This window comes from Microtus ochrogaster, chromosome 18, assembly GCF_000317375.1.
Source record: "Microtus ochrogaster isolate Prairie Vole_2 chromosome 18, MicOch1.0, whole genome shotgun sequence".
In the NCBI taxonomy this organism is placed as follows: Eukaryota; Metazoa; Chordata; class Mammalia; order Rodentia; family Cricetidae; genus Microtus; species Microtus ochrogaster.
The window spans coordinates 14,808,347-14,823,240 of NC_022020.1; the positions used below are offsets into that span (position 1 = coordinate 14,808,347).

The 14,894-nt window shown below is 38.3% G+C and overlaps 1 protein-coding gene across 1 annotated transcript in view; it reads left to right on the forward strand.

The window, feature by feature from the left end:
* The window catches only part of Galnt1 (polypeptide N-acetylgalactosaminyltransferase 1), a 74,278-nt gene that overhangs the window by 34,903 nt on the left and 24,481 nt on the right, over window positions 1-14,894 (forward strand). The window contains exons 5-6 of the mRNA XM_013349390.2: window positions 8,619-8,785; window positions 14,554-14,761. Of these exons, the coding sequence (XP_013204844.1) occupies window positions 8,619-8,785; window positions 14,554-14,761 (375 nt within the window). The remainder of the gene's footprint in view (window positions 1-8,618; window positions 8,786-14,553; window positions 14,762-14,894) is intronic.

A 14,894-nucleotide genomic window follows, 5' to 3' on the forward strand; every position in this document is an offset into this window, starting at 1 on the left:
TGCCTTTGGAGCCTGTCCTGGAACTAGCTCTGTAGACCAGGCTGGTCTCCAACTCACAGAGATCCGCCTGCCTCTGCCTCCCGAGTGCTAGGATTAAAGGCGTGCGCCACCATCGCCCGGCTATTAAATCTTGATTTATTAATTTGTTCTGATTTGGCTTATTGTATCAGTAGTGGAGGAATCCAGCAACCAGGGATCTAATACTTAACATCCACAACCACTTATAATTTCAACTTCAGGGGATCTCATTCCTTCTTCTGGCCTTTGAGAGCACCTGCACGCACAGGCGCGCACACACACACACACACACACACACACAATTCAAAATTACAAAAATAAATCTCAAAATAAAAATCTTTAAGAACGTAGATGTCGTGTACATCTTATAAGTAGGTATTATAAGTATATTTAAAAATTTAGATCAAGACCTTTAATGCCTTTAATCCCAGCACTTTGTAGGTAGAGGCAGGCATATCTTTGGGTGCAAGGCCAGTCTGGTCTACATAGTGAATTCTGGGGATATGTACAAAGATCCCAAAACAAAATAAAACACAAAAAATTTTAATCACATTGTTAGTTCCTACAAAAATATAACTGATACCAGAGAAAAGCAGAAACTGTAAAGTATAATTATTAAATCAATAAACTATTTAAGGCCTTTTACACAGACATACATAAATAATAACAAACTTCCATTCACACACAACCTTGTCACTGCATATACATCTAAGGAAAGCAAAGCCAGTCCTTATTAGAAAAAGAAGGACCATACTAGTGTGCATCATGAAATCAGTGGTGGAAATTAGATAAAGGTGCAATAAACAAGGAGTTAGCATAATCTCACTGACAGCATAGATACGGACTACAAATGAAAAGTGAAGTGAATCTAGCAATATGTAGATTGTATATGTTCAGTTTTATACCAAGTTGGTATATTCCACACAGGAAGCTGAAGTTGCTGAAATTTGCTATAGTAACAGAAAAAGGATATGTTGATATGGTTATTTCATGAAATACAAAGAAAATATTTGATAAAATTTGTTGCTGTCAAGATATGCCTTAGGAACTTTAAAAGAAATTTTCTTAATCTGATCTGTAGGGTAGCTAAACAGCACAACACGAAAGTCCCTTAACGCAAGTACCCGTGTTGAATAGAGATTCTGAAAGGTCAGAAGCATGCATAGTGCTCATCATTACTACTTCTGCTCCGTGTTATACTGGATGTTTTGGCCAGGCGAGACAATAAGAATTTGAAAGATACTAAAAGATTTTATTTAAGCTAGGTGTGGTAAAAACTTGGAGGCTGAGGCAGGAGGATTGTGAGTTTGAGGAAAGCCTTGGGATATATAAGCCCTATCACAACCTTATTTTCAACCTCCTACCCCCAATAGATTATAGATAGAACATTATAATCCATAAGTGTTTAGTAAGGTTGATGGTTTGTAAGTCAGTATTTCTTTCATTTTGTTTTGTTTTTTGAGACAAAGAGTTTCTCTGTATAGCCCTGGTTGTCTTGGAACTCACTCTGTAGACCAGGCTGGCCTCAAACTCACATAGATCCGCCTGCTTCTGCCTTCCAAGTGCTGGGACTAAACCATGCCTAGCACAATATTTCTAAGGAAAAGGTTTTTAGCATGTGTTAGTTCTTTTCAAGCTAGAAGATATTTTTAGAGTATCTTTTTAGAATTACTAGAACATATCAAGTGTACTATTGAGAGAAATTAAATGCCTAAATAAATGAAAAAAATACTCTGTTCATATCAGTATTATAAAGATTTTGATTCTCTCGTTTGATAATTTAGTGTAGTTCTAGTCATAACCATAATCTTGTGCGTGTGTGTGTTTATAATTTGATTGATTGATTTTGTCGCTGAAAATACAAAGAGTTGGAAGAACTAGATATTGTTGACTTATTAAAATTTCTTTAAAAACTATAATAATCAAGATATTGTTATGTTCTCATAAAAAATAAGGCAGATCAGTAGAACAAAACAGGGAATTTATCTTACAGGAATACTTAACTGATGACTAAGAGGTCACTGAGTAGCCCTGAAAGGATAATCCTTTAAGCAGCAAATGCCATTGCATGAATCTCGTAATTAAGGACAAAAGAGAAACCTTTATTTCCAGCATAGAAAGCAATCTGTATTCTGTGTATTACAAATATAAATAAGAAGGCAGAGCCATAAATATATCTTTAAAGATAGAATATATCTTTAAAGATAGAATATATCTTTAAAATTGGGAAAGATTTCTTAAACAGATCATAAGATGCATGCCAAAAAGGAAAGGGGAGTTGATATATTAAATAGGGATCAAACCCAAGGACTTGTTCATGCTAGGTCAAGTGCTCTACAGTCAACTTTCTTAAAGACTATATTCATTAAATAAGAGAGTGGAAGAAAAATAAGCTATTGCTAAAAAGATTGTTTGTGACATTCATAACTAGTAAAGTGCTCAAATCCAGGAATGTAGTTTCTGTATATCAATAAGAAAAATAACCCAGTAGAAAAATGAGAGATTTGAGGTGGGCAGTGGTGGTGTACATTTAATCCCAGGAGGTGCACAGTAAACTCAGGAGGCAGAGGCAAGTGGATCTCTGTGAGTTCCAGGACAACCAAGGCTACACAGAGAACCCTGTGTAAGAGAAAATAAAAGAGAATGAAAAAGAAAAATGAGAGATTCAATAGCTTCCCTTTTATCTGATCATTTTTATATCCCCCTTTTTCTTTTCAGAATGAGATCCCTGACTCTAATCTTCCTTGTTTAGTTTTTTTCCTGACCATTACCAATAACAACTTGCAACCAACCTGCCAAATGAAAAATATTCATAACCCACCAAACAACGGAAACCTATCTACTCCACCTCTTGGGGATGTGAACCTCCTATTCTCTAGACTGATTCCTGTTGTCTGTGGGCAACAGCATTTTAGGGGACCTTGAGAAAATTGAGATAATGGTCAAGTCCTGGGAAAACTATCCATGACATTTGTTGGCCAGTTTCTGTGCAGTGGGAAAATATAAGACTTTTCTGTAGTACTGACTAGAATAGTCTGTAAAGCTGGACCATCTCAGTCCCCAGCCTTAAAGCTGTTCTGAATGTAGAACAATTGATGTACTCTGAGAGACTAGATCACCTAGGCCACACATTTTCATTGGAGTCTGGTCTCCTTGCTCTGAAAACACATAATAAACTGTCGAAAGTAACATACATATCTGTATTAACACAAGTATGGAATGTGTGCACAAGTCAGCTAAAGATGATTTTTTTGTTTATGTTTGAGCAGGTAAAACATATATCAGTTGTCTGTAGTTTTTTTTAGGTTTATTCCTTTATGTCTGTAGCCTGGATTTTGAGGGGTTTCCCCCCAATCAAATCTGATTTCTATCAACTTTGAAGGAATCCACAGCTTTTCATTTTCTTTGGAAACAAAAGCATAACCTCTTCCCCAAAGCAGTATATTTTCTTATTTCCATTTTAAAGTTAAGACTATCCTAAATGAAGGGCTGGAGAGATGGCTCAGAGGTTAGGAGCATTGCCTGCTCTTCCAAAGTTCCTGAGTTCAATTCCCAGCAACCACATGGTGGCTCACAGCCATCTGTAATGGGGTCTGGTGCCCTCTTCTGGCCTGCAGGCATACACACAGACAGAATATTGTATAATAAATAAATAAATATTTTTTTTTAAAAAAAATTAAAAAAAAAGACTATCCTAAATGAAATAAACGACTGGTTTTATTCAGCAGCCCCTTCCATAATCCAGTGTCTCTTAGCAGCTGTTGTTCTCTGTTCATTAGCCTCCAAAAAATTCAAAATTAACACAGTACCATGCAGGATATCTGCACATTTTCCATCTTCATGTGACTTACCCTTTTTACATTATTTTATTCTCCCTTAAAGACTTTATTATTTATAAACTCTTTTTTTATGACTGTCTATACCCATTTTCTTCTCTTAAGCTTACACACATATTTGAAGCAACTATAACCTGTTTAGAGGTATTTTTTCATCTGAATCTGTCTTTACTGACCATCTCTAGCCTTCTCTGATTGCGGGAGACAAATCTTAAACTGTTATATCAGCCACTGGTGGAAGACTCTAGCCCACAAGCAGCAGTCAGTCACCACGCCTCCGTATGCCACAGAGCACTGACCTGCCTGAGATTTCAGGACTAGGAAGCTACATCCAACTCCTTATCCAGAACTTTTTTTTTTCTTCCTCAGGCCCTGTGTTTATAGATTTGAGCCCCCGTGTTGGCCCATTTGTAGACAGACTTTTCTTTTTTAACTTTAGCTTAGGCTTGTTTCTAAGTAGCTCTTATAACTTAACCCATACCTTTTTAATCTATGTTCTTCTGCATGCTCGTTGTCACATCTCCAGTATGCTCATCCTGGTTGGCCACTCTGCCTTTCTTCTTCCCAGAGCTCTTTTTGTCCAGAAGTCCCTCCTATACCTACCTCCTGCCTAGCTATTGGCTGTTTAGCTTTTTAATGAAACCAGTCACAATGACACATCTTCACACAATGTAAAGGAATAGTCCATAACAGGTACATGCTAAAAATCAGCATTTACAACCTTCATGACCCAGAAATTTCGTGCCGAAGTGTGTTAGAAATGTATATATGCATACAGCAGGAAGCAAAGACAAAATGTTTATAGCAGTAAGTCTGTATTGGTTCCAAAAGTTAAAATGTGGGCTGGAGAGATGGCTCAGAGGTTAAGAGCATTGCCTGCTCTTCCAAAGGTCCTGAGTTCAATTCCCAGCAACCACATGGTGGCTCACAACCATCTGTAATAAGGTCTGGTGCCCTCTTCTGGCCTGCAAGCATACACACAGACAGAATATTGTATGCATAATAAATAAATACTAAAAAAAAAAGTTAAAATGTCTGACCTTGTATTAGTAAAGTAGTAAAGCACCCTGGTGGTGCTTTCTTTTAACCACAGCACTTGGAAAGCAGAGGCAGAGAATTTCTGTTAAGACCAGTGTCATCTACATAGTGAGTTCCAGGTCAGTCGGGTGAGACCTTGTCTCAAACAACAACAATAATAAATAAAATAGGAGACTTTGTAGTAGTAGAAATGAACAAAAACTGCATGTCATTCTAAGGATGAATCTTGTCAACATAGTAAATGGAATATATATATTTGTGTGAAAATCAAACAGACCAAGCAAAAGTCCTTCAGAATGACACTAGTTTTTGCTTTAGGGACAGATGAGATGATAATAGCAACAGGAAGGATAAGGCAATATTTCGTTCTCATTTAGTGATAGTTATACAGTTGTTTGCTCTCTACTAAGTCATTCAGCTCACATTTTTTGGGTGTATTTTGTTTCTTTTGTTGTTGTTGTTCTGGGAATTGAGCCCAACAAATTTGTTTTGTGTGCTCTGTGTTTGCTATATTTTATAGTACAATCAGTTTGGGAATGAGTGGGATGTGCAACACTTTACAGCAGTAATCTACAATAAGGTGTTGTAATGAGGTGAGAGGAGACAGAAAGAGAGGATAGTATAAAGTAGTATTTGTGCGTTAATGGAAATGACCCAGTTAAGAGGGGAATTTTTGAAAGAGTGTTAAAAGCAAAGGCTTTGGGCAGCCGTAGGTGAGAAAGTTGATAGACAAGATCATGCAAGCCCTCTAGAGGGAAAAGCATGATTTTGTAGCCCTGATACTTACAGAATTATGTGTGTATATTGGTACCATTATGGAATCACTTCGGGTAGCTTTTATTTCTTCTATGAAATTGGAAACAAAAGTGTGAGTGAGGAGGGCAAGAGTATTTTAAATCTGAGATGTGAGAGAGTTTGAAGGAGTGGTCTGGGAAAGTGTAATGTTGCTGGAGTGTGGGGAGAGCCCACATGAGGATTATAGGTCATTTAAAACGAGACTCCCCAACCTGGCTGGGCTTTTATGAAACACATAGAACAACCCAAGCACAGTTGTACAAATAAGGCAAAGTTGGATTGAGCTAACTTTTCATTAAATTTTCCTTACTCCAGCTTTTTGTTTAATTTTTTTCATTTTGTTTCTTCCTTTCCTGTTTTGCTAATGGGCACAGTTTGAGCTTATACAAATTTCAGTTTCCAGCTATTGTGTTGGAGCTGTACATTTTGTTTTTATGTATTTAGTGTAGCCTCTGAGTAAGCTTTAATGGTCAAGGTGTGGATTTACTTTTACTGATTTGCGTGTTTGTTCATACATGTACTATGGTTTTGATCTGAGCATTCATATTTTACTTTATTTCTCAGAGCTGCTTCACCATTAACTGCAGTTTGGTCTTCTGGACCAACTTGTTTATAACCTTGATAGTGACATAGTCCTAGTCTGGCTCTGCCATTTACTGCCTTGTGATTCCCAGAGTCTCTGTATCCCAGAATCCTTATCTGCAAAACAAGGAGGTTAACAAGGGTGATTGTGAGGATTTATCCACTGCTGTGATATTTCCCAGCACTTAGGATCCAGAGGGCCCTTCAGATCCAAAAGTGAGCTCTATGTCCACTGGGGATTCTTGAGACTTCCAAAGAGGATTTACAGTGAAATGTCAAGTCACAAATACAGACTGTCATTGGTTCGTCCTCACACTAGAGCTGAGCAGGATCTGCTGTCCAGAGCAGCTCCCTAAATGGAAAGATAGTGTTCCTAGCATGTGACTTGTTCACCACACTTTTAAATCCAAACCCCTTACTTCTAGAGTATAACTTAACTGGTTTGGATCATCCTGTATCTGCTTGCCAGTTTCACTGTTTTATGAGGTGCCAGGATCATTTTTCCTGAAAGACTGGAAGAAAGGATGGCATTGGCCCAGTGTTAAAAATAGTTAAGTAGAAGTAGAATCAGTGAATAATTTTTATAATATGTGATGTTAATTAGGAAAGGAGCCCTAAAACAAATCCAAGGTTAGTTAGAGGCCAAATCCATCCTATGTAGTTCACTCTTAATGTTTAAGAAGTAATAATGGTACCCTTTGTTGAGTGCTAATGGTGTAGCAATTTGTGTAAACGTCATACTTAAATAGTTGTCAAATCAGACCTTGACTAAATGACCTGTCTCAGGTGTACTTAGGAATTCCTGGTCTCCATGGCTGTGCTGCTGCTGCTGCTTGTAAGGTTAATCTCAGTTGATCCTACTCTGAGTACATACAGAAGAATCTTGTAACAGTACCAAGCACTGCTTGCTACATAGCCAGGCTTCTTATGGTGCGTTCTTTGTTAGTGGTAAAAGCTAGTAATTGACCAAATTTAGGTTATAAACAATGCATGAAAAGTACATTTCATTTAGAGAGACATGGAGAAGACTGTTGGAATATATGTGATATATATTTTTACCTTGACCTCAGAAATCTTTTTTTCTGGCTTCTTTCATATACTACTACACTGTTTGGCATATGTGGATAATAAGGGGCGAGATTTGTCATAAATGTCTAATTTGATGTGTGTGTGGTTATACCATTTACTAGCTGTTAGCTTGACCAAGCGTCTTCATTTCTCTAAGCGTAGTTTCCTCATCTGTAAAACTCCTCTAATTTCAGGACCTAATTCAAAGTTAATTAGCAGGACCTTTGCAGACCAGTGTCCTGAGAGTTAGGCTGACATTCCACTCTAACATTGTTTTAGCATTGAACAGAAAAGAACCTGAAGAAACTTGATCTCTTGCTTGTCTAAGGGACAACACAGGACGGAGGGGAGCGATTGTTCTCTTATTTTCACTGTTCCTCTTCTTTACTACCACAGCTTTCAAGCAGTTTTGTGTAAGTAACACAGTAGTGCCGCAGTGAGTAGACAAGAGAAAACCTTTCTTTGACCAGAGGCCCTCTGGTCCCCAGAACATGGGTAGAGTCACCACTGCTTTCCTCTCTGTGCTTCCCACCACTGCAACTAATAGTGCAGATTCAGAAGTACTGATGTCGATTGCTGTTGACTAGAAATATATGTCCGTAGGATATGCAGCAATAAAATAAACTTGAAAGCTGGGTCAGCAGTTGGGAGCTCTGGCTGCTTTTCCAGAGGACCTGGCTTTCATTCCTAGCACTCACATGACTGCTCACAAAACATTGGCAACGTGAGTTTCAGGTGATCCAGTGGCCTCTGTGGGTACTAGGTGTACACGTGGCGCACAGATATGCACAGAGGCAAAACACCCATACACATAAAAATGAAGCCAGTTGGTTCTTGAATTACGGTTTGAGATGAATAATATAGCCTTAGTTCATTCTCCATAGGTGTGGTGCATGCTTTTAAATCCCAGTACTTGGGAAGCAGAGGCAGGCAGATCTCTGTGAATTCCAGGCAGGTCATAGCTACATCGTGAGTCCCAGTCTCATAACAACAACAACAACAATAATAATAATAATAAATAAAGTAAATCAACCCCCCAAACCTAATTTGGAGAGCTTATTTTAAGAACGTAGGCAATATCTTTAAAATAATTTTTTTAACTCTCTTACTTTATATCAGTATTTATTACACATGCAACATTAGTCAAAACTTAAATGGAAACCAACTAAGAGTCTCACCATTAGCACAAACTTTTTATTGTTCTGTCAGCTTATCTAGTATAGATTCATTTTCTGTAGTGTCTTCAAGTCACTTTTATAAAGGCCTTTGCTTTGTCTCTAGGTGTAAAACAAAGGTGTATCCAGATAACCTTCCTACAACAAGCGTGGTGATTGTTTTCCACAATGAGGCATGGAGCACACTTCTTCGAACAGTCCATAGTGTCATTAATCGCTCACCAAGACACATGATAGAAGAGATTGTTCTTGTAGACGATGCCAGTGAAAGAGGTAAAGTTTACATTTTAATCCAGTGACATTGGACCTTTGATCACTAACAGTCTGTAAACCTTTGCTTTCATTTTAAATTAATAGTTATATGTAAACTTCCAATTTATCTAAAAATCCTTAGCATTTAAACTCATTCATATAGTGAAAGGTATTCCATTGTAAAACTTAAAGAGTATTACTTTAGTGTTTAATTTGTGCTGCATCTTAATCTTATTAGAAAAGAAATGATGCTTTAAGATGTAAAGTTGATGTAGAATAGGAAGAAGCCCACACCTTATTAGAATTTTCCTCTGTGGAAAGCTGCAGATCGCAAATGGAGAAATTTAGTTCTGAGTGGCAAGAAGAACTTTTGCAGAAAATGCGGTCCAGACTGGAGTTCTCTGAATTCTTCCTGTTTCCTTACTTTCTAAGTTTTAGGAATGATCTGTAATTAGGTGTAGAACGTGATTAAGCACAATTAAAGTGTGGTGTGTAGTCTGACTCTTTTCTCACAAATCTGTCACGTCTCTTGCTCAGATACCCTTCTGAGAATGTCAGGGTTTTTCCACAGATACAGAATATCCTCATCTGTCTCATGAAGCAGGCAGGAAAAGGTACACTGTTTATTCTGAACCCTTCTTGGAGATTTCATACTGCAGAATGCTATATAGAAAAGGCGGCACTAAGTTAAGTCAGAAATCCAGTGTTTCCCAGTGCTCTGTTTTTCAGCACAGTCCATCTGTGCCGCAGCACTAACTAGTATCATGTGCTGCCAAAATTCCTGTTTACATGGGAGAGATTTGGAGAGAGCTCTAGGAAATAGGTTTTTACTTTTCTTCATTCCTTTCTTGTATCTGTATGTGGACTTGTGCACATGGGTATAGGTGTCCATGCTGGTCTGAAGAGAGCATGAAGATCCTCTGGAGCTGGAGTTACAGGTGCTTCTGAGTCTCCCAGTGTGGGGTTTAGAAACTAAACTTGGATCCTGTGGAGGAACAGCGAGTGCTCTCAAGCCCTGAACCATCTCTTGAGCCTCCATACCTTTCTTTTTTCTTTTCTTTTCTTTTTTTTTTTTTTTTTGTTTTTCGAGACAGGGTTTCTCTGTGGCTTTGGAGCCTGTCCTGGAACTAGCTCTGTAGACCAGACTGGTCTCGAACTCACAGAGATCCGCCTGCCTCTGCCTCCCGAGTGCTGGGATTAAAGGCGTGCGCCACCATCGCCCGGCCCTCCATACCTTTCTTAATAAACTTTAAGCCTCATAGCCCATCATTTTCACCTCTTTGAATGCAACCAGCCTTTTTACCTGTTCTTTCATTGCATCTGCTGAGATGATTACAGTCAAATGTTACTCTGTCTGCTAGTTGTGTCTATATTGTGTCTATTTTAAACTAGTTATATTTAGTTATAACATACATTAATTATTGGAAATAGTTTGTGTTAATAGTTTTTTGTTAATAGTTTAGTTTATTTTGCCAGCTTATACAAGTATAAGTGGAAAATAAGATAGTTCTCAGGTGTCCTTATTTTATCTCCTTAATCTATCATATAAATAATTTGTATGCCAAAAGACATTTATATATGTAGTATATAATATAATTAACATTAAAGTGAAGAAGAGCTATTATTAACTAAGTAGACCACACTTAAAGAATAGCTGTTGACAGGCCAGGTCAGATGACTCAGGAAGGAGGTACAGGTGCTTGAGTTCAGTCCCAGGAACCAACAATAGAAGAGAACTGACTCTCAGAAGTTGTACCTTGACCTCACATGGCTACTGTGGTGTCTGTGCGCATGCACTCACATCCACATCACACATACACATAACAATACGAAAGAAAATGATAAAATAAAGGGTTTCAGAAACATCTTTAAAAAAAAAGAATAAGGGCTGACAATAGAGATAAATCATATGTTGGTAATTTTCAGTTAGAAGCCAATTTTTTTTTTTTTTAAAGACTAGTCAAGTGCAGTAATGAGAAGGGGGGAAAGTGTAGAACAGGAGTTCAATCTGAGGCGGAGCCAGGGCATTCCCACATTCAGGTGGAGCCAGGGCAGTCCGCATTCAGGCGGAGCCAGGGCAACCCCACATTCAGGCACTACACTTGCATAAGCCCCAGGCTGCTGTGCAGCACTCACCCGATTAAAATAAAAAAAAAAAAAATTAAAAAAAAAAAAGGAATTCAATCTGTTACTGACTGTGAACAATCGAGATAACTCACTACCTTCGGACCAGCCAGAAGCCAATTCTTTTAGAAAATTAATTTTAGAACTATTATATACAATAAGCCCTGCTTAATGATATTTTAGTTCTGAGAAATGCATCATCAGATAAGTTTTGTCATTGTAGAAATCACAGTATATTTAACACAAATTAAAATGACTGTGATGTCACTATAGTTTACTGCCATATATGCTCTCTATCATGGACTGAAACACCATTCTGCAGCAGCACTTTCCAGTGACTCGTGCATGTTATTTATTTGTTTATAAGGAGATTTTTTCCCCCTCAGGCAAAATAATTTTATCCCCCCCCCAAGTAGCCTGTGTGCAATCACATTAGTAAGAGGCAAGGAATTTACATCCAGTAAAGTGAACAATGACTCAATAGTGGCTTTTTTTTAATTTATTGTGTGTAAGTATTGCTGTGTGTGAAAGAGAGACAGAGAGACATTGCCCTACACACCAAGGTATACAAGTAGATGTCAGAGAACAACTTTTTGGAGTCTGTTCTTTCCTTCTGTCACATGGGTCTGTCTGTCCCATCTGTCTTGCAGCTTCCAGTTCCAAAGAAACACACAGAGGCTTATATTAATTATAAACTATTTGGTATATTGCTCAGGCTTATTACTAACTAGCTCTTACAACTTAAATTCACCTATAATTCTTATCTGTGTTTAGCCTTTGGCACCTTTTCTCAGTAAGGCAGTCTCATCTTGCTTTCTCTGCATCTGCCTTGTGACTGCATCCCTACTTTTCCTCTTTTCAGAATTCTAGTATGGTTGGGTCACCCCACCTGTACTTCCTGCCTGGCTGATGACCGACGTCAGCATTTTATTAAGCTAATATGAGTGACAAATCTTTACAGTGTACAGAGCATGGGTCCCAGGACTCAAACTTAGGTTGTCAGACAAGTACACTTTAGCCAACTGAGCCCCCTCACCAGTCTTATTGTAACTTAGTTTTTCCCGCATTGTACGGGATGGAAATGTGTGTATTTCTGTTGAATCTTAGAGCACTCACTAAATAGTAAGAGCTATAGCACCATAATAAATTTTGTGAGTGCTTAGAATATTGCTACTGGGGACACAAAATATAAACTAAATCTATCTTTCCTCAAAAACCTTCGAAGTCAGAAATTATAAACAATTAAAGCGAATCTACAAATGGACAAGAAAAAATTCAGCAGTACCAGCAAGTGGCAACTCTCTGACAACTTCATGCTGTGTGGTGGAGTGATGGTTGTGGATATTTATAGGACTGCAGTCAGCAGGGTATTTAAGGAGGAAGGCTTCTAGTCACCACTACCTCCTAAGGACTTGATGCTTAAAACTGGATAAACTGAAAACAAAAATTTCCTAGTGTCCATTGTTTGAAAGTTACAAAGATGTCAGAAGTGCCAAGGAAATTTGTTACAGTGCTACAGAATCACATACTAAATTTTTTTTGTTACCAATGAAAGGGTGTATTAATTAATCTCAACTCTCAGGAGGCAGAGGCATGCAGACCTCTGTGTGTTCAAGGCCTCCCTAGTCTACAAAGCAAGTTCCAGAACAGCCAAATTAAACTTTGATTAGTTTAAGCTAATAGAGCATATCTTGTACCCCACCACAGATGATTCTGTTCAGCTCTAGACACATAGACTAATGCTGATCCATATTTGTACAGATTAAGTGCTCCACACTCCTGTATTCTCTCTAGAGGCCCTTCTGTTTGGATTCTGTTGGCTTGTTGGATTGGTGTTTTTGAGACAGGATCTTGCTACAAAGCCTAGGCCAGTCTGACCTCAAACTTGAGACCCTCATTCCTCTGTTCCGTCCCCCTAGTACTGGGATTACAGGTATCCCCAGTGTGCTTAGCCAGTCAATATTCACATAGTGCTCTGTCCAGCATAAAATGATGGATTTGATGTTAGGCAAGCCTGGGCTATAACAAACTGTCACATTGATCAAATTCATGTAATATTCTGAGAGTGTAGATATTCATTGCTAAAGTCTGCGTGATAGCACAACCTTGCGGGCCACTGTGAAGATAAACACATTTAAGGTGCAGAGTTTTCACAAATCCATTCACTGCTAGTATAAAAATGTTTTTCTCAGATTGCATTGTCCAAACCTTTTTCCTTAGAATCTGGTTATATTCTTCTCACCTTTTGATTTAGTTCATAAAATCATAGTATTATTTTGAAATACTATTTCTAGCACAAATATTAGGAAATGAGTTAACAGAAAAAGAGATTAGGAATCAGATATAGCCCTGTCTTTTTGAAGTGTTTGGGTTTCTGATGACATTACTAATGCCTCAATCTGATTCTGCCAAATAGAATCACTTTCTTCCCATTTGTCCTCTCACCCCAGCTTACAGGAAGCTCTTGGAGTCTTGTTTTCAGTGTTTAAGTAGCCCCTTAATCTTTCCTCATCAATTGCTGAAGTCTTAGAAGAAATTCTAAGATTCTGTAAATCAATATTCCCTTCCCTAGATAGATGATACACATCTTTCACTCCTACTGGTTAGAAAGACACGGTCCTATCACTGTCACTTGTCTGACATGGATCTCTCAGTTCCTATCTCTTAGGAGTTTTTCACTTTCTTATTCCTGCTGAGTGTATAGTCAGAGACTGTATGATCAATAAGATACTTTGTTTCTGCCTTGGAAGAAATCTCACAGTTTATAAAACTATAATAGCGGTTACAAACTGTTTCTTCTCTCTGTTGTGATCTAGATTTAATATTCTTTTGTTTGTTTTGTTTTATTTTTCGAGACAGGGTTTCTCTGTGTCACCTTGGCAGTCCTTGAACTGTCTGTAGACCAGGATGGTCTTGAACTCAGATCTGCCTACCTCTGTCTCACTAGTGCCAGGATTAAAGGCATGTGCAACAACTCCCTGGCCCAAATTTAATATTCTTAAAATGCTTTTTCTGTTTTGTGTATGTTGGGTGTGTTAGTGTTTTGTTTTTTGAGACAGGATCTCAAAACTCCCTGTGTAGCCAACACTGACCTCAAACTCAAAATCCTCCTGCTTCTGCCTTCCAGGGCTAGGATTACAAGTGAGTGCTATCACACCGGCTGGGCTACTTTGCTTCTGTTACAGATTCTTCAGCATGATTAGGAAGAGAATTGGAAGCCTGATAAAAATGCGTGGTGACATGCCTGCCCTAGGCGATATTTGAGCCATAGGTTTGTCTTTGTGTTCTTTTTTTTTTTGGTTTTTCGAGACAGGGTTTCTCTGTGGTTTTGGAGCCTCTCCTGGAACTAGCTCTTGTAGACCAGGCTGGTCTTGAACTCACAGAGATCCGCCTGCCTCTGCCTCCCAAGTGCTGGGATTAAAGGCGTGCGCCACCACCGCCCAGCTTGTCTTTGTGTTCTTATGGTAAGATACAGGCAGCTAGTCATACCACCATGAAATTAGAAGGCTTCCTTCAGGGAATGGCATTGATGGGGCAAGGAACCCCACTAGGAGGACTCTGTTAGTATGTATAGGTTGAAGGAATGCTACAAAATCAAAATTGCTTTAAATTTGGGTAATGCCAATTCATGCCTTTTTTATTTCATTCTTTTGTTATATTTTCAGACTTTTTGAAAAGACCTTTAGAGAGTTATGTGAAAAAACTCAAGGTGCCAGTTCATGTAATTCGAATGGAACAACGTTCTGGATTGATCAGAGCTAGATTAAAAGGAGCTGCTGTGTCCAAAGGCCAAGTGATCACCTTTTTAGATGCACACTGTGAGTGTACGGCAGGGTGGCTGGAGCCTCTCTTAGCCAGGATCAAACATGACAGGTAATTTTTTGGAATTTGTGAATTTGTTCTTAGTTATTTTTATCTTAAATTGTGTGGAACATTGTAGATTCTGTTTTAAGTAAATACAAAAGTACCATTCCCTCAAGTAGCCTTTAAAATGGCTTCAAGAGTG